This window comes from Amphiprion ocellaris, chromosome 19, assembly GCF_022539595.1.
Source record: "Amphiprion ocellaris isolate individual 3 ecotype Okinawa chromosome 19, ASM2253959v1, whole genome shotgun sequence".
Classification (NCBI taxonomy): Eukaryota; Metazoa; Chordata; class Actinopteri; family Pomacentridae; genus Amphiprion; species Amphiprion ocellaris.
This window is the reverse complement of record NC_072784.1, coordinates 19,653,777-19,677,631: the sequence shown is the minus strand read 5'-3', so window position 1 is coordinate 19,677,631 and position 23,855 is coordinate 19,653,777. Positions and strand designations below refer to the sequence as shown.

The 23,855-nt window shown below is 40.6% G+C and overlaps 1 protein-coding gene across 1 annotated transcript in view; it reads left to right on the top strand.

The window, feature by feature from the left end:
• hs3st4 (heparan sulfate (glucosamine) 3-O-sulfotransferase 4) overlaps window positions 1-6,861 on the top strand; it is an 85,445-nt gene extending 78,584 nt beyond the window's left edge. Inside the window, exon 2 of the mRNA XM_023282537.3 lies at window positions 4,735-6,861. Coding sequence (XP_023138305.1) covers window positions 4,735-5,389 — 655 coding nt within the window. The 3' untranslated portion in view covers window positions 5,390-6,861. The remainder of the gene's footprint in view (window positions 1-4,734) is intronic.
• Window positions 6,862-23,855: the final 16,994 nt, after the last annotated feature.

Below are 23,855 nucleotides of genomic sequence, written 5' to 3'. Positions count from 1 at the left end.
ATGCTTCCACTACACTCGGGCAGTAAGGGTCAGATTCAGGTGAAGGAAAACAAAAAAACAAAGCAAATTCTCTGCCATTTACTTGAGCCTGATCTAATCACTCAGACTGGCAGCGCACTCCACATTTGTTTTCCTCCTGAAAAGTTGCACCTTAACCGTGACAAAACAATGCCTCCCACTCCACAACAGACCCACCAGGACCCTTTGCTCTGGCCTGTGGGCTTGGTTTTTTTTTATGCGTGCCAACCATCCACTTGTTGAGTGCCGAACAAAAGAATGACTCATCTGACCAACCTTTGTGTGTTTTTTTTAATTTTTTTTCTCCGCTTTGCAGTAAAACCAGTGTCTTTGTTCTCTGTGCTGCTGTAATCACAAACATGTCACTCAGGGTGAAATAATTGGATTATTCATTACAAACTGATCACAGTATCTCTCACTTCAAATGTCCTGACTGACTGTTGTTGATGAATAGGCGCTTACACCCTCGATTGATATTTGCAGCAGCACTTGGAGTAAGACCATAATACATTAACCGTTGTTTTTTTTTTCTTTCTATTGTTTGTCTCAACTCAAAGTTAGGGACTTGGAATTTTTTTTTCAAGAAAACAGTTTTGGACATCTGATCCTATTTGTCTCTTTCATAAAATATGCTTCTCCTGCAAAGGGCAAGTGGCTGAAGAATTAATCTTTGTTCCTGAGTCAAAACCGGCAGACAACAACAACTAGAAAAGCACTCAGAGAGTGCAGTACTCCGCCAAGGCTGTTCATTCCCCATATGGCACTGTCAGAAATGCAGCTTTTTTTTTTTTTTTTTTTTTTTTTTTTTTAAAGAAATGCAGCATTTGTTGATTAGTTACTGATGATCAAAAATCACGGCAACATAGAATGTGGCCATTTAATATAGATGTACCCACAAACAAAATGACCTTGCCCTGAGCACAGACTTGTGTTATACATGTGTACATTATGTACGGATATCGAATCGCGTGACTTAAATCTGTAGCGAGCGGTGGGAATTGATGGGACTTGGAAACACCCCCACAATTTAATTGATTGTTCCTTGTATAATGTCGGACGGATAAGTCCCAATAAGTCTGCAGTGTCCAATTTGTAGTAGGATCGTAATCATGTGATCATCAGCAGGCAGCTGGTAGCGTTCACTTGTTGCCATAGTTACAGTGACACCGTAACGCTATCTTGCAATGATACACAAATCAATCTGGATCTACAAATCCGTGGATCCAGACTATAAGCTGCATCACTGCCAAAATCTAATCAGGTGGTTCTTGTGTCATTTGTGACCTTCCCTGGAAATTTCAACCAAATCCGTTTGTCCGTTTTTGAGTAATGTTGCGCACAGACGGAATGTGAGAAGGACAGACAAACATACGCCAATCGTCATTTAACTCTGCCGCATTCCTTGGCGGGGTAAATAAAAGGAGACACTTCTATAATTCACACCTCGATATCATTATATTATTATTTAGGCACAATCTAAAGGATTTGCCCACATCACTGGAGCCATCTAGAAAGGACTCAGGAGCTTATTATAAGAGGACTCCTTTGGAATAATTGATCGTATTTGACATGGCGTGGAGGAAGCTCAACGAATTGATATCTGCACCTTAAATGTGATCAATCCAAGTGAGAGACTTGAAGGATGGGGGGTAGCTTTTATTCCGCTGCCAGAGTTTATTAGAAACAACTGCGCTCCTCTGGAGAAACTCTATTCCTCCAGAAACAGCTAGGACCTATTAGTATCTGGGAATGTAAATTAGCGTGATCCCTCACCTCATCATGCCTCCAAATATTCCCCGTGCACCGGTTTGAAAGAACATAATGAAACATTTGAGTTAAACGCTTGGGCATGTTCCAGAGCACTTCTGCGGTGGGCGTTAAGGCATGAAGAGTTGTGATTATCTGTGCAGATTAGTTTTTGCCTTAACAAACACACACAGACACACAAAAAAAAATCTGATACGATTTGGTATACTGTGCGTTCTGAATGATGAATCAACCTTCAGAGACGACTGGGCATCCTCCAGATCTAAATTTCATGTGGAGTGGGTGTGAAATGGATTTCCTTCCTAAGTTAGAGTACACAACCTCAGTACAAGTGGAAAAAATGTTGTTTTAAAGGTTGACTTTACTCTGTTATTATTTATTTGACTGGCTTGGACTTTTTTTTTTTTTTTAGCTGTGTTTAATGATTACAACAGCAACAACGATGTGGTTTTTCTGTGCAGTGAACTAGAAGAAACATTTTGCATGTGCTGTCATTTCGTATTATTTACTTGCACACTCGTATGTGCTATATTGCCATGCAGCAGAGGTAATTAGTTATTACTATAGCATGCTTCTGAAGGTAGAGATCATTAAAAGTTACTCCCAAGTATGAAACACCTTTCCTGTGTTTTCACACTCCTCTTTGCTATGTAAATAAAGCTTTGGACATGTGTTGAAATGCAAAAAAAATAAATGCAACACGGTGTGTTCTCGGTCTGAGGCGGTAAACAGCAGATGGTAAGCAGGGTCTCTTTAGCGCTATGGATTTTATTTAGCTACCCACCTGAATGACCTGTGTTGAGCTGAGCAGCTGATGTGGAGAAAAAGGAAGAAAAAAACAGAAGCAAGAGTTAACTGTTTGCTCTTGTTTACTTCAGTTCCACTAGACTGCAAGGCCAGAGGAGTCATTTGCCATGCACAGAGAAATTAGCTTGTTTATCAGCATTTTGATTTCCGTCCCGCCTCGCTGTCCCACGCTGACATTTTGGATGTACATGATCCATGACTGATTCCCAATCAAAGACACAATAACAAAGCGCTTGGCTTGCCATTGTTTTATAATTGAATGTACGACGATTAGCATTGAGCCCGATTAGGACAATAGCTTGTTGTGTGCATGCCTTCAAAAAAAGTAACCTTGAACACTATACATCTGTCCTGTCAATTGGATATGCTCCAAAGATTGCCAGTGAGACGCCGCAGCTAATGTCCATACAGTAGGATACGGGTTGTTTCAAGGTGATTCGCTGTGGTATATTTGAGCTTTTCTTTTTTTCTCCTTTACTGCATGGTGATGTTGCATCTTTAGACCACCTACTGTACTTTGGAGTTAAACAGCAGACAGAGGCTGAAGTCCTTGAAAGGTTACAAAAATCTTTAGCCATTCATTACTGCAAAAAGGGGAAGTGTGGAAAGTGATGGAATATAATGAAAACTAATACTCTTTCTAGTCACTATGCTATCTGTAGATATGTTTAATATCCCATTACAGGCCCAGAAGTAACCACAGTTCTATACTGTCAAGAGACAAACATAATCCGGAGGGAAATTACCCATCAGGAAGGCAATACTGTTACTGAGATGCAATTACCAGGCCACTTGTGAGACTTTCAGCCCAGTATCCATGGGTGCATGTGTGTGTGTGTGTGAGGGTGGTCGATATGTGCATAACAGCTCTTATGTTTAGCAGAGTAAATTGGATTCTTTGCTGGAGAACAGTTAATTTAGAATATGTCCAAGATGCAAATGATTGATGTGACTATATCGTTACAACTGTAGGTTTGTGGTGCAGGGCAGCCTAATGGGGAAAAAAAATTGCAGGGAGAAGGAAATAGCTTTTATCCCAGAACTGTGAAGAGTTTCCTCCACTAACTCCTGGAGTCTCCGAATGGAATCGTTTTGGATTTTGGTTGACTGCTGATACAATAATTTCCAAGCAAACATTTCTTAATTTGGTATGGGAGGTGGGAAACAGCCTACATGTGCATGGCTTCTGCTTCTTTTTTACATTACACTGCAGAGCTCCTGAGCTCGTATTTGTTAGTAGTTAAATAATCTGCATGTCTCACAGAGGATTTAATGTACCAATTTAGCACTGAATCACATAGCCTACAAACAAAGAAAACAGTACGGATTGGAATGAACATCAGTGTAAACATTTGATAAGGATTTGCTTGAGGCGATTGCTATGCTTTATTATTGATACAAAAATATAAACTGCAGAAACAAGGCTTGCCTCTGTGATACACTTGCCTCGGCACTGTCCTCCCCTACAACTTATTCCCACAGACTCGAGTCGAACATAATATTTTTGGCACTGGCAAACGGCCTCCTGTTACCCCCCCCCAAGATAAATTTCTCAAGTTGGGGACATTTCAACTGTACTACAAATTATCACCTTGAATCTGATAATTAATCATTGCTGCCTTCAATGAACAGCCGCTAACCTTAAATACGGTACAAAGAGGGAAAGAAAAGAGCTGCCTGCACCCATTACCGAGGAAGTGCATGTGCATAAGAAATAAAACTGCCTGCACAGAGTGTGAGCCTAGCATGCATAATAAATGTATGACAAAACAATACCCCAGGCACCCCAGTATTAATGATATGCAGTGAACTCATTATTAAAGTTCCAAAACAGCTCCTGGAGTAACACAGATGGAGTCAATTAAGCAATGAGCATACTTGCTTGCCTGCCGTTTCATCTTCCTTCTTTTATCTCTTGCATATTACTCCATGGATGTAATTAGCTGTATGTTTCTCCTCACAACATAATGTCCAGTGATAATAACAGTTATTTTCACTTGTAATTTCAAATAATGTACTGCTTAATAAATGTACCAAATTTGCTTGCACCGTATCCTTGGGTATTTCATTTGCACTGTACCGTGCTACCGTGATAAGCTGATTTTTTTTCTCTCTCTCTTTCTTTGCTGTTTCTGTTCCCAGAGACCTGATGCCTTCGACGCTGGAGGGGCAGATCACCATGGAGAAGACACCCAGCTACTTTGTGACTAACCATGCCCCGAAGCGCATCCACTCCATGGCTAGGGACATCAAGCTTATTATTGTGGTGCGTAATCCTGTCACTAGAGCCATTTCAGACTATACGCAGACTTTGTCCAAGAAACCCGAGATCCCCACCTTTGAGGTTCTGGCTTTTAAGAACCGGACGCTGGGTCTCATAGATGCCTCATGGAGTGCGTTGCGTATAGGAATATATGCGCTTCACCTGGAGAGCTGGATGCAGTATTTCCCCCTCTCCCAAATGCACTTTGTCAGCGGGGAGAGGCTCATCGTGGACCCGGCGGGCGAGATGGCCAAAGTGCAGGACTTCCTGGGACTGAAGCGGATTGTCACAGACAAACACTTTTACTTTAATAAAACTAAAGGATTCCCGTGTCTGAAGAAGCCGGAGGACAGCAGCACTCCCAGATGCCTGGGCAAGTCCAAAGGGAGAACTCACCCTAAAATTGACCCGGACGTGATTCGGCGGCTGCACAAGTTCTACAAACCCTTTAACATGATGTTCTACCAAATGACTGGCCAGAACTTTGAATGGGAGCTAGAGGAGGACAGTGAAACTCGTAGCTCTCAGGACTAGCATGGCACGGCTCAGCCACACCACCAGCCTTCTCACGGAAACTACTATTGTCTCGCTTCATCTTCTTCAGAGAGAGTGCTTGAGCACGCCAATCAATCATGGCTGTCTTTGCTGTGTCTGTACCCATTAGCAAGAGTTTACTGACATGCTTTTTCTTGATGATGGCAAATCATTATTGTATATACTAAACATAAAATATATTTATATTTGTGTAAATGAGATGATTTATTCCTTTTGTTTTTAAAGCATAGAAGTGGTCTAAAAATCATGTTGACGATGGCAATGCATGCGATGAGTTAAGTGTCCTTACCTCATGAGCCCTAAGGGTAAACTCTGCCTGTTTCTTCTCCCTTTACTTTCCTGCAGTTTGTTGCCCTCACTCCCACTCACCAGCATTCAGTACAAAAGATATTCTATTTCAGTGGCTAAGGCCATGAAGTGCTCTGCATTATTTCTTTTAACTCAGTTCTGCTGCTTAAGAAGAGAGAGAAAAGCGAACATGATAGACATATAGTATTATAATCATTTGACATGTGCTCATCTTTTCAGTTGTCCATATCCTGAGTGGAGACAATCCTTTTAAGTTTACCAAAGTGTTAATTTACTCTGTGTCACTGTTCTGGTTGCTCTGCACTCATTAATTGCACACATATTCAATACGAGAGCTGATGTACAGTGGCCATCACTCAATAATTGGATTGTTTCACTGCACAGTTGAACATTAGCATACTGATGACAGTGCACTCCGATGTGGTGCAGTATCAGTGGTTTTGGTTTAATTTTACAAATCCAGTCCATCTACGCCCTGTGCATTAAACAATTCTGCATCCTGACAACAAGAAAATGAGAATTTCCCTGCTGCCAGAACATACCCAAAATATCAGCAAACTCTTACGGTCCTGCTTTGCCTTGTGACCCTCCTCTTGTCACAGTAATACATGTCAATGAGGGTGAAGAAAATCACCAGAGGACCGAGCAGAAGTTTGTTCACAAACATCTGCTGCAGCGCGGTCTTCTGTCGTTAGAGATTAATGGCGTGTTAAATAAACTGCTGCTGCTGGAACAATGTCAATGTCAGAGAGAATTTGCTGTCAAGGAAAAGCTACATATGTGCCCAGGTGAATTACCAAGCCATTACTGTATGTGCTTAGCTTGAATGAGATAATTGTCTGCCAGAGAAATGTGCTGTAACCAGAGGTTTACTAACAAACACTTGATCAACAGATCAGCAGTGCTAACGTGGCCGGATGCTTGTATGGAAATATTACAGGGTTTTTTGCTGTGAAATGCTCATTTACTCATGCAATGAAATAACAACATGATCCATCATCTTTTCTATATTTTCTTTTTTTTTTTTTTTTGGTTGATTTTTGCATAACTCGCTGTGCGTCTGTCTGTTGTCTCTGGACTTTTCATCAATTGAGACAATCAATACAGTCAATGAGTCAATAAATACAGTCTGCTACACATCACTGGTTGCTACAGCTATGATGCATTGCTGTGTTAATCCTCCCTGTTCTCTTGCCATGGATGGCTGGATTGGTTCACTCTCTGCAGACCTCTCTGTCACCCTGGGGAGGCCAGTACCAGCAGCTACTTTCACAGAGCAATTGATTCAATCAAAGTAAGCACTACGCTGCCCTTTGTAGCACCGAGCCTGAACACTTACCTCTGAGTCTCACTGTCCCAGAGTCACAACTTCCACTTTGAGGCGTTTCTGTGCAGCCATCCCTTGGTGTTTTCCCAGCAATCTCCTTGCACTCCTGCCTCCCCTCCTTCACCCCCTTCCGCTCTGTTTCCCTCTCTCTCTCTCTCCTCGCACATGTCATCCGTTGAGCCGATGTGGTGCGACGGGAAGCTGTTTCACAAAAGGCGCGGCGCTCCGTATGAAGATAACTGAACTGCAAGCAAGACATTCTAATCACACACGTTTAAGGGAAGACTTTAGCATTATTTATTTATTCACTTTTTTTCTCTTGAGTGTGTATAACCCACCTTCCAAACCAGACAGTCCCTCCTACTCAGTGTAGAGATGCTCAAAGAAATCTACAGAAGGCACCCTACAGTGTTATTAGGACAGATGAGGACTCCATTTCCCGTCTATGAATATGCACTTGTGCTGTCATTTGCATTTCCAGGATCACACGCTTGAGGGAATTCCTCTCCAAAGTAAAAACTTGGATCCACCCTCTCATTAAGAGAAACACGTGCACACCTTTTTCTTTTGTACCTCTTGCTTGTTTAAGGTACAGGCGGAGTGCTGTGATACATCCAGCGAGAGTTGCGATGCATGAAAGACATGCTAAGCCGTCCTTCATGTGTTCCTCCCGATGGGGGTCATGCTGTGTTATGTGGTTCAACAGTGTTTGCGGCATCAAGTGAGGATGATTGTGATGATAAATTAGCATCACCTGCTCATCAAACTGTCACCGCTGTAGTGCGTGTGTTTCAGAAACAAACTACAAATTCATATTTGTCAGTCGTTACCGACAATTTGGTAAAGAGCTGAAGCGCTAATTTGTGGTGTGAAAAAAAAAAGCTACCTGGATTTACCTAGAAATGATTTGCAGTAGCGGTTTCCATGTTTATTTTCTGCTGAAGGGGTATAATCTGTGCACGCTGCAGTGTTGTATTCACTTTTCTGTTATCCATCCATCCATTATCTATACACCGCTTATTCCTCACTAGGGTCGCGGGGGGTGCTGGAGCCTATCCCAGCTGACTCGGGTGAAGGCAGGGGACACCCTAGACAGGTCGCCAGTCTGTCGCAGGGCTACATATATAGACAAACAATCACTCACACATTCACACCTACGGGCAATTTAGAGTAATCAATTAACCTCAGCATATTTTTGGACTGTGGGAGGAAGCCGGAGTACCCGGAGAAAACCCACGCATGCACAGGGAGAACATGCAAACTCCATGCAGAAAGATCCCGGGAAAGCCGGGACGCGAACCAGGGATCTTCTCGCTGCAAGGCGAAAGTGCTAACCACTACGCCACTGTGCAGCCCACTTTTCTGTTATATGAAGTACAATTATATACAACATAATGAAAGGGTACAGCAAAAATGAGCTCAGTTTGAATCCAAAACGAAAAGTGTGGAAACACGAATGTTTGCGAGGATGTAGTCAAGTCTCCATTACAACCAACTAATTGGTTTTTCACTTCATTTGAGTGAATGATTACCCGCTGTGTAAAGAGCCACAATGGTGTCAACTTTTACAACTTTGCACTGCTCCACTCTGAATTAGTTCCTAATGTAGCCTTTTAAATTGCTCCTTTTAATGCCTACTGACATCCACATTTGTAAAAGAAAAAAAAAAAAAAACATACTGATATGTGCTGGTTTAGACATTATCTGTGTATTTGTTCCTTGCTAACATATAGTAAAGGCTTCTCTGCAGCTTTGAATCATTGTAAAACAAATAGCCACGGAATGAAATAAGCTGAAAATGAGATGCAACTGTACACTCTTCCTTCATGCTCATCTTTTTCATCTGCAATGAAATCATTTATCCATACCGCAATTGTATCTGCATGGAAATGTTCCCAAGGTAGCTTACACACTCACTGAATTTAGCTGCTATCCATGCTCCAGAATCTTATTGATTATCAAATTAAGAATTAAGCACAACAATCCCTCTCTCTCTAAAGTCATCCCCTTTTTGTCTATTTTTTCAATATTTTCTATCTTCAGGTGTATGGAAAGGTCCGAAAATGAGGGCAAAACATCTTCTGATTGGACAACCTGTGTAGTAACAGAACATACCAAGAAACAAAGCTAAAACACAAACATCCAGCCCTTTGTTTCTTCAGCAGGAAGCCACATTTCCATCCTAAATGTATTCACGCGTTGCCCTGTTTTGTGGAGGAGAAGTAATCCCAACCCATTTCAGAGTTGAAACTAGGACTGAAGCAATGATTATTACAAAAGTTCATAACAACACAGCTGAAAGAGTTCTTCAATCACACACACTTCCTTTACTTTCAGAGCCACAGTTTCTGCCTCTTCCACAGGCCCGAGACAGTACCAGAGGTAATCACTTCATCTAATGCCGCTTCCTGAAACAGGAAGTTCCTCTTCAACCATCTCAGGAGGGGGAAAGCATCCTCTCATAAATCTTGACTCCAAACCCATTCTCTCCTCTGTGCAGTGACGGGTGATTTTCCATCCCTGCTGCCCCACTGCAGTCTGCCTCCTCTGGCACACCATCTTCTGTGACTTTTTTTGTTGTTTTTTTTACAGTGACTAAGACTTGAGTCATCTTGTGTTCTTGTAAATGCCTAGTCAAGACTTTAAGACTCTGGAATACCTTTTGAAACTTTTCTTTCAGCACTGTTCATAAACCCTGATGTTAATATTGAAGAAAAAGTGACTAAAAAACACACTTTTGATTCCAATCCGCAGAAATACAGATTACTTCTAATTGACTCTTGACACGATGTTCTACTATTTCTACCCTCATTGTGTTGTTTATTATTCATTCAGCTTTCTTCTAACAGCCTCCTCCTAATTAATGAGCTACCGTGTGTTCAGTGCAGGTATTGTGGGATGTGTAAAGGTCCACTTCAGCAAAGATGACTTCAAAAGCAAAAAAAAAAAAAAAAAGAAAGAAAATGACACTCAGCATCAGTGCTCACAGTTATCATCTAATCACCAATTAAACAGTAATCACTGAAAGATAAACATGTTGATAATGTAGACCAATAAATTAGGCATACATAATTAATGTATGTTTAATGAAATTGGCAGAAAATCGCATTGGCTCCCCAAACTGTGCTGTGATAATGTGCAGTAATCCAGTTGCAACTGAATAATATTAACCCAGTAGTTTCCCCCCCCACCCTTCCCCTCCTTCTTTATTAACGTTCACAATAACAACAACAACAACAACAACTCTCTCACTCCCTCAATCTCTCTCTCACTCACGCAGGAGCTGATTCTGCTGTTTGCTTGTTTTGGTGGTGTGGTAGATGTAAATCAATGACCAATGCAAGGCTGTGAAAAGTTGACATGACCCAGAGCAACAACTTTCCATTCTAATCAGAGAGTAATCAAACAGAACCAGGGCCCTGTGCTATGAAGAAAGTTCAACACACCTGAAATATATTTTTGATATCTGGATGCAACAGCTGCAGTCACGCTAAACAGTAGCACGAAGCTGGTTATTAGCTCAGTAAGTCAACCAAGCAAAGAGCCACTCACAAACATGGAGAGATCTACATACGTCACATTAGAAGAGCGAATTATAATAGAGATTAAAAACCGTAATACAACCTATAAGCAATACAGCTGTCTGGTTATGCCGCTGCAGCCAAAGCGGGAACAATGTTGGCAAAGAATTTCAAGCTCTCTGAGCAATAAGCTGTCAATATTTCACGCATGACCTGACAAGAATTTCAACTGTGTATGAGTTGCTTAGATGTAGAATTTTTTTCTTTCTTTTTTTATTCAAGATTTAGTTTAATTATCATTATGCAATATCAGAATGTATAATGGAATTACAGATGCAGTCCCTTTATGCTACTCACAAAAAATACTAATTATTTAAAGAATTTAAAAAAATCAAGAAGCTCAGTAAAAGTTAAATTATTTTCATGGTGATGTGGAAGATTAATTGTACAGTCTGACATTCAGTTTCATTTATATGGCATGAAAGGCAATTTTAGATTTTTTCTTTCAGCTGCAACCCTGGTGATGTAAAATAGACTCAGGAGCAAGTAAAGAACAAATTTAAAATCAGAATTAAAATCGGTACATGCTGTAAATCTTATGAAGTCAACAAGTACAAGTATACAGTACTTTTGTCTGTGGCAATCTTTAGTCAGTTTTAGGACTGTGTTGCTATAAAAACGGCAATAGAACATTTAAGTGGCTTTGAAATTAGTTTGGTAAGAAGTGAACCACTTTCATAGTCATAAATAACAAAAACAAACCCAAGTCCTGCTTTGTACTTCAGGCTTTAGGTGACTCCAGTTAACAGGCTAATAGGTTAGACAATCACCAACACACCATCATAATTTAAAGAGGCACGTTGCCTATAACTTAAAGCATTTTTTTTCAATGAAGATAACATTAAATGAATCAGAAATACAGTCCAGACATTGTGAATGTGGTAAATGACTATTCTAGATGGAAACAGCTGATTTTTAATGGAATATCTACATAGGGTTCCAGAGGCCCATTTCCAACCATCACTCCTGTGTTCTAATGCTACATTGTGTTAGCTAATGGTGTTGAAAAGGCTAACTGATGATTAGAAAACCGTTGTGCAATTATGCTAGCACATGAATAAAAGTGTGAGTTTTCATGGAAAACATGAAATTTTGAACAGTAGCGTAGATATATATGCATGTTTTTCCTCCTCATTTCAAACAAATGGCTGACAAATCCAGTAGAAACCCTTAGTAAAGTGTTGTGTCACCATATACAACAACAGCTTAAACGTTCCTTGGTATTTCATCGAATTGCTCGATCTCTACTGGGGGGATAAAACACCATTTTTGTAAAAGACATTCCCTCATTCTGTGTTTTGATGATGATACTGGAGGGCACTGTCTAACACATTAGTCCAAAGTCTCACATAGGTGTTAAGTTAGTTTGAGATCTGATGACTCTTAAGGTCATCGGACATGAGTCATCATTTTCATCAAAGCATTCAGTGTCCCCTCGTGCTCGATGGATGGGGCCACTGTCATCCCGGGCGGATCAAAATGCTTCATCTTAGGATAAAGGTGACCACTCAAAACAACTTTGTATTGATCTGGAGTGAGTTTGCCCTCTAAGGGGACAGGAGGATCCGACCCATGCCAACAAAATGCCACAGCAAAACAGAGCCATCAAATCCCCTGAATGTCGAGGTCAAGGGTTCAGGTATTTCTTTTGACTTTACTCAACGTTTTTTTTCTTAACATAATGACTTATCTAAAACACAAGGATTTTTTCAATATGCCTCCTTGAAATCATAAGACACCTACATTCTAGCAAATTTTTGATGATATTTCTTATCAATTGGCTGCGTAGGTTCGTCAAGTTTATTGTGTTTTTCATCGTCATATGACTTGGACATGCACACAATATGCCAAGTATGCTGAGACTGAACGAAAGCATAAACAGAAAAATAAAAATCTGACATTTCATGTTGACTCTGGAAGGAAAAAAAACATTTCAAGTCCCAAGGTGCTCAGTTGTGATCCTTCAGGGCTGGTGTCCTGCATGTGTTTGATCCTCCCTGACAGTTAATAAGCCATACCTGGTCTGCATCTACTTGGCAGCAAGTGTGGCACCTTAACTACTAAGGAGGATCAAAGGCCTGAAGGACACCGACGCCCCAGAAGCAGAAGAGAGCATCTAGGCTCCAGGCCAAAACAAGGGATCCTGTTGAAGCCCGGCACTCCACTGGCACAAAAGCTCCTCTGAGGTGGTCCTCTGTCACCTGGAGTGGAAGGTGTTTACTCAGAAGCACAAACAACAGTGTCTGATTTCTCAAAGTCTTGAGAAAATATCTGTGTGTGTTGTTTATGCCATTTCCAATCATATATTACATCACATACGTATTGATTTTCATTCTGATCATGATGAGTCCTCAGCAGGCAGTATGAGTAGGCCTGAGGCAACACTTGGAATCAGTCGGACTCTTATGCAGAAGCCAAGACTTGGTGCTAATGAATATAGAGAGTGCAGTGTTGGCTGAAGGACAGTGATGTATCTATGAGCTCTGGTGGAAAATCCAAGCTGGAGGACCGACAGGCACATATCAGTGTCATAAAATAGTGTTTTTCTATCATTTGTTATTTAAAAAAAAAAAAAAAGAGCCCAAATACAGCATTAACTGTGTGATCCGTGTGCTCATAAGCACTGAAGGGGTTCTATGATCAGTGGCATGAATGTTGGTTCCTTCCTAAGTGTGTCGAAATGACTGATGGTGAAAACATTTGCGGTCTGTCATGACAAAATGAGAACATTTCCTTTAAGAAATTGGGATCTCTGCAGACAGCTGCTGAATGCTAAGGGAAAAAAGGGACAGACATTTGCATAACTGGAGTCACTTAGAGTTGCAAAAAAACAACAAAACAAGTCAACCAAACGTTATATTAGTGTAGGGTTTCAATAGTAACAGTTTGCCAGTTTATTGACATTTCAGTATAATTATGTTTGTGTCGAGGGCTGCACAGTGGCTTGGTGGTTAGCACTTGCGCCCTGCAGCTAGAAAATCCCCAGGCTTTCCCAGGTTCCTTCTGCATGGAGTTTGCAATGTCTCCCTGTGCATGCGTGGGTTTTCTCCGGGTACTCCGGCTTCTTCCCACAGTAGAAAAATATGCTGAGGTTAGTTAGTGACTCCAAATTGTCCGTAGTTGTGAATGTGAGAGTGATTGTTTGTCTGTATATGTAGCCCTGCGACTGGTGACCAGTAGAGGTGTTCCCTGCCTTCACCTAAGTCAGCTGGTATAGACTCCAGCCTCCCGTGATCCTAATGAGGATTAAGCGGATGCTTAAGTATGAAAGGTTTAGAACGGTTAATGAAGCCAAGCTAGCTATTAATTTTGATAGAAGAGGCTGGGTTAAGGGTTTTTTTTTTATAATTGTGAATGTTTATTGCACATTCATCTAGAGGAGAAATAATATTGTTGGAAATATTGGCTAAAAATGGTGCAAAACAAGTGTAAATTTGCACCTCCTAAAAAGGACAACAGGTTGTCTCATTACACTAATGCATTTGTTCAGCATTAGCATAAGTACATTCAATATTTCCCAAAAAATGACACGCTTGTTCCAAAAAAACGACAGATCCGCTGAGGCAAATGAGAAAACTGAGATACAAACAGTGTCATAAATGCACTTTTGAAAATGCCTCGCTGAGAGCCTTGTCACCTCCTGACACATGAGCTTATCTTTTTTCCCTCAAAAGGTGTGTATTATAGCATGAGACTCACTTTTTTCTTTCTCTCTGTTTGCTCCCCATCTCGCAGCATCGCCACAGCTCAGCTGCTGCTCAGCGCCTGAACTGTGTTACATCATTTACATAAATACACAGGGCACAAAAGAGAGATGCTGTAAAGGCCGGAGGAACCAGCGGCTTTAGACTACGGTGTCGATCTCTGCCTTCATACATCAAACCCCACTACAACTGTATGATGACTTACAGCGATGATATATTAACACTAGTAAAAGTCAATTACAGGGCTTAATTTGTTTAATTGTCTGATTATAGAAAGAGGAAGGTAATCAGCTGTCCCTTTTGCAAGTATTAAGTTTAGATTTATAATCTTGTGGAAACTCCACCTACTGGCTGCAGCTAATGTGAAATTTCAGATTCAATTCGACTGCTTAACTTTGAAGTGCTGTTCAAATGAAGAACTGATACATGAATCAACCCATCTCTAGAGTCTACTCCAAGTACTGTCTGACTCCCTGCCAATTAATAACCCGGTACAATTTTCTGCAGAGACATTATTTCACGCATATGAATCACTAGTGATGACGGTGGGGCCTGCTGATAGCAAGACTGCACAAAACAGGCTGGTGCACGAAAAACCTTGACTCTCCTCGACAAGAATAACGGTACAACTTTCACATTGTTGGAAGAATTACCAACGTCTCTCAGTCATGCGACATTTAAAGCTAAACACATCATTTTTCTGAGGTTGGTTTAACATTTTTGTGTGGAAAGCATATCATTCTATTCTATGAAGGACATTCGTTCTAGTTCTTTCTACGGCTGCGACCTCCAACATTGAGGATCGCTCAGCGTGGGCCATCTGGTCAAGGGCTCCACCAACAGACACATTATTTTTCAAATCAATACCTCCGCATCCCAGAAAAGTACGGCTTTGAAAGAAAGACTAATTTCATTATCAATCCATGCAGGTAATGATCTCATTAATTCACTGTTGATTCATTTTCAGCTGAGTGGATATTAACCTTTTGCCAGTAATCATTAATTTTCTGTGGGAGAGGTGTGGTATGTTGTGATTGGAGCTACATAAACAAAACAATTAATAGGCTCCCGACATTAGAGGTCCTTCATGATGTCCAGCTGACTTCTTACACTCAAATGATCGATTTATTGATCCCGCCACGTCTCATCCACCGGAACGGCTAATCTCTCACCTCACACGGGGTAAGTTTTGCCCCAGAAGTGACAGGGGGGATTATTTGTGCTGTTTTGTGTAGCCATGTGTGCATTTTGAGGACAATTATCATGCTCTGAATACCCATAACTTTGTAGTTAGGGATTACTGTGTAGCACCTGGTCACCGCATCCCACTTTGCCTCAAAGTAAAATGCGCTGAGGGCATTAGCATTAACCATTTAAAGGATCTTGAGCTCCTGTTATTTTGGAAACATCTTTCATGCTTCGACCACCCGAGCAAAAGTTTAGAAGGGGAATCAGGATTTTAGTGGACTAAGCTATCTATCACAAGCTACCTTTTGGGATATTTATTCTTTAAAGTTTCACATCACAGGCAGGTTTTCTCCTCAGAAGCTGCCACTGGATCTTTTCTTTGAGCTGTTGTGACTTAATCATTTAATAAAGATTCATTAGTTTTAAAATTGCATCCAGGTTCTGTCAAACTGGGCCATTATTGAAGCTCACAGTCACTGCAGCTGTGCGTGCAACTACCTTGAAAGTGACAAATGAGGTGCAAGGCATAGAGATTGCAGTTTCCACTCAAGCGGCTTGGATAAAATTCTCCAAAAAATGTTCATGAAGCAGTTGAGTTTGAGCTCAGGTGGTGCACTTGCTACCCTGTCTGCACCTCCCACATGACTTCAGGTTTTTTTCAGTTCCCGCCCACAATCATCCAATTAGCCAATACTAACCATCCACACAGCCCACACAGTTTGAAAAGCTACCACCAGAAAGTTTTTTTTTTTTTAGCTGTGCATGTGTCAGAGAAGCAGGTGTGTCGGTCAGTGGAGCAAAAGGAGCTTTTACCACGGAATCTGATCATGTGTAAAGTCCGTGTTATTGTAGCCGCTCAGGATCCAAAAGGAGATTCTTTTGCAGCTGGTGTCTGGAACAGGAGCATCAATTGGATTGAGTATTTCTTTGCTGGAGTTAACCAGGAATTGCCAGCCTACACTACAGTTCCAACTTTTAACTGTCTGACTGACTGATCCACGATACTGTGAGTACCTGGTGTAAATATTGTCCATATTGTCACTGTCTGGTTTGTTGCATTGCACTGAGAAGCTGTTTGTTCAGTGTGTGATTTTCTGGTTGTGGTTTACTGAAGGTTCACAGTAAAATCTGAAGCGGAGTTTTTGGGGTTAGTATTTGAGTTGTGATTGGAACAGGACTGAACTGAACTTTGTGGAAAACCGAGATGGATTGAATTTGGAACATAAAATGTGGACCCCAACCCATTCACATTGTTTTGCTGGTTTGTGTCCTGAATGCTGAAATAAGTTGTGATCTGTCTTTCTCTTTGGACATAGCTGTTTTGTTTCTTTGGGCTGCTTACTTATTGTTTTGCATGGTTTGACAAAACTATTTAGTGGTATTCTTTCCTTATTTGTCCAATTTGACTCTGACTGGCACACCAGATTATTATTTTTTTTATGAAAACCTGATACATCAAAGTAGCACCCCAGATTTTTAGATCCGCTAAACCCTGGATTTTATTGCAACAATAGAAATACATACTTGCCACCCTCTTCAGCTTTGTACTGTGAAAATGTCCTCAGCAGAGGATGGAACTGTGTTACATCAGTTGGAGGATTTAGAGGATTTTCCTGAACTCAATGTCCTTTCACTAGACCCAAACATTGGGAGTGGAGTGCAACAAATCCACCAAACTCTGCCAGCTGCTCTAAAAACTACAACCTACTCTTTATTGGACACAAACTTGTGTTTGGATTCATGTATCTCTACCACTCACTTAAATGAATAATGCATCTCAAGATAGAGCAGCTGATCAGTCTGCAAGTACATCTGTAAGGACGACTTGGAATAATGATACTGACACTAACCGTTCACTTAAAACAGCTTTGGAGGAGAAATTTCACACACTCATGGAGACACATGAGTGTGTGACGCATTCTTCTAAAGAATCAATTTGTGTGTGACACATCATCATGCAGAAAAATTATAGAATATCAAGAGTTCATGCCCCCAGTTATGCAGTCAGTTGTATACTGATGCATGGGAACTGTCTCATAGTATGGGTTCAATGTCCCAGGAAGGTGCAACTATGAAAACAAACCCCCAACAGATGTGTGCAACAGTGTATATATGCTGAATAATTCCACTTTCTCTAATTTGGTTTTCATTTATTGCTGTTGGCCCGGTAGCGCTCTCTCTGTAGCTATAGTGTGTAACTGGCGTCGGTGCCGTACTGTCAGTTCCTGAGAGGTGAGCACAGCCTGGGATCATAAATGGTTCTTTTCTTGATGTCCTTTTGTATATTCTATGAGTGTATGTCCACTATGATCTATTCTGATGTTCATCAGAGTGTGTTGACATATATTTTGAGCAGAGTTCCCTGGTCACTGACATACCAAACTGCTTTTTGACACTCTTAAACATCTTCTCAACATGTAGAGAAATGGTTGTATACTAGCCCAAATCAAGACATTTTCTTTAACCTAACCACATAGTTCGGTGCGTAAATGAGTAAATCCTGGATTGGAGTCTAGGAATAATGGTTCCCTTGGAAATGCAACCTCTGTTTTTTTGGGAAAAAATCCAGCTGCTGATTTATACCTTCATCCTTCTTTGATAGATTTTGGAAGCCTTTCCTACCATGCACAGATGAGACAATATGCTTCTTGCAAAACGTTATTGTGGATATTGTTTAGTTATATAGGAATGCAGTTCTGAGGAGATAGGGTTGGTGCTTGTGATCCAAACTCCATTTGAATTTCAGATATTACACTACACTACTTAAAGCTGTCAGTTGCAGGTCCTTTTTTTAATGCTCCTCACATGTGCCACATTTCAGCTTTGGGCTTCCACATTAGAATATCTGTCTCTTTCATTTTTACTGGCTCCTGTGACAGGCAGCTGCAACAGCAGTCCAGTAAATCCTGCACCAAACAGGGAGATTTACAGAAACAAGACAACTGCAAGAAGAAGTGCATAAACGGAATGTGTTCAGAATACTAAGGCCTGGTGTCTTGCTGTAAATTTTAGAAGTATTGGCAAATGCGATGTACTGTTTTAATGTGTAAGAGAGAAGTTTTCCACTAAATAATTTTATTGAATTTTATAGAGAGGAGCCAGATGAGGTGGCTCGGGCATCTAATTAGGATGCCCCCCGGACGCCTCCCCGGTGAGGTGTTTAGGGCACGTCCCACTGGGAGGAGGCCCCGGGGAAGACCCAGGACACGCTGGAGAGACTATGTCTCCCAGCTGGCCTGGGAACGCCTTGGGGTCCCCCGGGAGGAGCTAGATGATGTGGCCGGGGAGAGGGAGGTCTGGGCTTCCCTCCTAAAGCTGCTGCCCCCGCGACCCGACCCGGACCAGCGGTAGAAGATGGATGGATGGATGGATATTCGTGGCATAAATTGTTTAAAACTGTGAAAAGTTTGGAGACTATGAAAAAACACTCCCTGCTTTATTCCCTGACTTTAAATCAAAGTAGAGTTTATAGCTTAAAGAAATCTGATCACAGTGTTTGGGTGGAAGAAGAATACACTGCGTAGGTAGAAGAAAGGAGCAAGTGTGTCGCTTTACAGCGAGAATTAAGAGAGGCAGAAACTTTCACACTTCAGGGAATCAACACCCAGTGGCCCATTGTCTGGCACTAATGAGGGTATTTTGTGTGGGACAAAGTGTAAAAAGTGTGTGCATTCATCTTCCAAATAGATTTTCTTGAGATGAAAAAAACACGCTTTTCTCACAGAAAATGAAAGGAAAAATAATGATATTATAGAAATATAGAGCAAATTAATGCACACTGTGTCGAATATATCTTAAATTCAAACAGGAGTGTGTCTGAATTTTTATATGGGCATTTCAGTGTAGGTATTGTACCCTGCAGTTATTTGAAAACCTAATATACTGCATAAATAACATGACATATGGACAGAGGACAAGTGGAGCTGCACTGTAGGGGGTAAATTGCTGAGAAAAAAATACAGTCCTAGCGGATTGGCACTTATAAAATACAAATGACAAATAAATACATGTCGATATTGTTTCCCTCGTATTAATACTAACTCCAGTCAAAGCTGGAGAGGCGAGCTGACAGCTTAATTTTTTTTTTTAAAGTTATTTTTTTGGCCTTTTTGTCAGCTTTTTATTAGATAGGCGCAGTGAGAGAGAGACAGGAAACAGGGGAGAAGAGTCGGGGGAAGACATGCAGCAAAGGGCCGCGAGCGGGAATCGAACCCGGGCCAGCTGCGTCGGGGACCAGCCCCTGTACATGGGTCGCTCGCCCAACGCGTTGAGCTATACGGGCGCCCTCAGCTTAATTTTTTCATCACTTTTGATATCTCCCTTTTCCATCTGGTTTTGACAAGAGTTTACATTTTTCATCAACATAAATTTATCTCCTAATTGTTACTAAATGATGAACTGTCTACTTCTGCACCGGCACCTACCTCTGTCAGCCTGGAGATACAGTTTGAAGGCGCATTCTTGACCTCACAAGTGACGGATATAAATCTTGGGCTGCGGAATAGTGTCTGAATGCAAATAAGATCAGAATCATAGCTCGAGGTCCCGTAAGATCCAGAAACTCCACAAACAGTATGATGCGTAGAATTCCTTACATCAAATTGTTGCAGTTGAGGCTCAGTTTCACTTTAAAGATTTAGTTTGTCTTCTTAAATTCAAAGTGCCAGTGGATTGGTTAAATCCATACTTTCTATTCCACTCACACACTGGTCTTAAAATTTAAATTTGTCTGAAGACTTGATGAACACCACAGCCTGCATCTCCTAACATTTGTATTGTATACAGGCCTTGTTTTATTTAAGTGGCATTGGTCCACTAATGTTTTAATATCTTATCGAGCAAACAGACTTCTCAGGGAAGCTGTTTTTCTAGTGTATCATGAAGACTTTCATTGCTTGCACATGTAATTTATCATTTATTTTAGACAATTTAGAAATGAAGAAAAACTCTCTTTGCTCACATTATTTTGTTTCTATTGCCACAATGACACTTTGGATTATACATTAATTCATCCTGCTTTCTTTAACCCACTCTCAAACACATTGGAGTACCAGTTTATTAGGCAAAACCTGCTAAAAATGTGATAGCATTCCACAAATATTGCACATTTATTGTTGTTATTTTTTGATTAAACTACACCCACTTTGAATGTGGCACATTGTGGTGCTGCTGAATTGTATTGCACTAGAGCAACATGCATTTCTATTATTTTGTCCACTTCCCTGAGAGTAGGGAGGATGTGTTTAATGCCAGAGAAATGAATTTCTCGCTCAGTACGTAGGTCTCAACCCTTAACCTGCAGGCAAAAGTAGAAAAGTAGTAGTAAAGGTAGTTTTTATGTAAAAAATACAAACTAAAACGATGTCATTGAACAAAAAGTGCATGTACTGTAGGTGATGTTTCCATTATCTTTATGACATTTTTGGCCTTTACTTTTACTTGTTTTCATCCTCCTTCTTTCAGCTCTCTTCATCATTATGCCCCCTTTCACTTAATTTCGGGGTTTTCAGTTGATGCCGTCAGATTTCCGTTAAAGAAATGCACTTTAAGTAAATAACGCGATTGTTTCCATTGGACCAACGTGGGGCAAACGCCGGCTCTGATTTAATCTTTTAGTGGGTGGCAACATGTCAATATGTTTGTTCACTGGACTGAGTCTGTTGCAACCACTGCATGCCGATGCTGACACTGCATAAATGATGCAGGACTCAAAGTCTTGTCAGGTTTTTGCCTCGAGCAATCCAGCGCCTAAGCAAAACACTGTAGTCCAGTGGAAAAGTGAAAAAGATGGCAAGTCCATGAAAATAGCAGTAGTCTCTTAGAGATAAGCATTCTTGGCTTTGTGAAAAACATGCTTGTTTATATTAAATGCCTTATTTAGGGTGCAGTTTTCACTATGCCGAATCATAAAAGCATCACTGTAGCATAGAAGAAAATGCTGACTGAATGGCTGTAAGGGAAATACTACGGCGTACAAACACAAGACACATATGTAGACAAAACAATATGAAATATCAAGCAGTTCTGCATGTGTGTGTGTGTGTCCATGTGTGTTTCTTAGATGCGTCCGTTTGGGAATAAGCTTTGAACAGGTTTAGTGTAATGAACCTTCTTGGGATTACACAGCAGCAAGCAGGTATTCCCGCTCTGCTATCCGTGCTGCAAAACAACAAGCAATATGTTGATGTTTTCAACAAATAAGAACATCTCCTGTTTGCTGGAAACGCCAATTTGTGTATTTTTCAGCAGAGAGTGGCTCTCAAAGACCATGTTCATAATCACACAGAAAAAAGTGGATTCCCAGAGATGCACACAGACTGTACAAACGTATTGATTAGGCTTCTTCTAGAGAGAAGCCTTGCACAGGTAAAAGCAACTGAGAAAGTTTGCAGGTTTAAAGTTAAATCTTTTTTTTCTTAACAAAAGCCCTTAAATTGAAGCAGAATAACCTCTGTTCCTGAAAACTGTTTGGACACTACCTTCATTTGAATAGTGAGAAGAAAAAATAAAAAAGAGGCTTATCATTTAATTGAATAGGAAATTGACAGCAGCGGAAATCACAGCTGATAGTAAGATGTGGACACAAAATAACTGCGTCCCATAAGGGTCTAATGGAAAGACAGTGCAGGTGGGGGGGATGAAATTGAGTTGTGTTGATCCAGAGCTGCTGGAAATTCCACAAAAGCAGATTTTGCAATACGTGGATGACTGGAGTGTGGAGCACTACAGTATGTGCGACTCCCAATTATATTTTGCATGCATAGCTTTCAATGTCGGCCCCATTGATCTGTTTCAGGAGGAGGGAATTTGCTATGCATAGGCAACTGGGCTAAAAATCCTCATTCTGAGCATAAACACCCTCTGTTGTTTCCATGGTATGCAAACAGGATATACAGCAAGAGGGAACCTGCCCCTAAAATGAGACGAAATTCATTTAGACGAAGCCAGTCTGCAGTGAGCTGAATATAGCTCAGTGCGATGAGTGGATGTCCAAAGGCATTTACAGTGTTGTGACTTGACTCAAATGGAAGCCTGAGGCCATGCACAGACAAACTAAAACATTTTCAAAACCATTTCGTCTCCTTAAAAAGTAAAGACCCTTCAGCATCACACCTTTAAATGGGTTTTATTTTCTGACATATTTTTTTGGAAAGTAGCATAACTAAATGACGGTTATATTATGAGTTTGCACCAAAAAAAGCATGTTTTCACCCTATGGGAAATGCTTGATAATTAAACTGCAATAATAGCTTCCCATGTCATGATGCAGGAATTAATAATAAGTAACTTTGTGGCACCACAGGAGAAACAAACACACCTCCCCAAACACAACACCGAGCCAGCACACAGCCTTTCACCTTTCTATTTTAACCCTGACTCACAGGACGGAGCTTCTAATTTTGAAGTGTTTGATTTGGCTCAGGATCAAACCCCATGAATCCTCCTTCGGCGCACACATCCACATCATGGCCCTGCATATTTTTGTCATCGCGGTTAATATTTAGTGTCAGTGCTTGTTCATGCAGAAATTATCTCATGTTAACTTCTTTGCATGTAAAATATAAAAACACTCACACTGTGTTAACCTTCAGATGTGAAAGCTGAGGAGTGAACACGAGGAGACTTTTTCATTTTTTCCTCAAATAATCAGAGGTTTTTCAGAGGTTAACACATATATCCCCTTATTGCAACAGGGAAATCTTGACTTCTTGTTAATGCTAAAAAAAGAGAATCTATTTTTAATACTGCTGTGGGCTATTATAATCATGTGTATACATCTAGATAAGCCTAGCTAAGATTAAAAAAAAAAAAAGACAAATAATGCCCCTAGGGTTAAAGAGGTCAAAAAAATCAAGAGAAAAAACATAAATATTTCCATGCACAAGAGAACGACTGAACAATTATGAAATGGAATGTAATGAAAATGTATGAAAAGCACCTGATGTCTGTTTAATAAATATGATCTAAAATGCTAAATTATCTGCCAACTACTTCAAATCGCAGTGGATTTTGACTGCAATGATATTCAGTTCTCAGAAAATCTGCAAAAGTAGTCAGAAATGAGTACATTCTACAATAAAAGAAGAGGCGATTGCATATTGTTCATTAATTAATGTCTCAGATGCATTTTCTGAATGCATTAGCATAACATCTTGGTGTCCCTGATAAACACTGATGTTCGCAGTGGAAGTGTGAATCAGTGTACATGGATGTTTAAATGTTTAATTTTGTCCGGGAGCTTAAATCAAACAGTCCCTCTGTTGTTTATGAGGCTTAGAGAGACAAGTGCAGAGCAGTTTCCAAGATTCGTAGAATAAACTGTCCTGTGCATACAA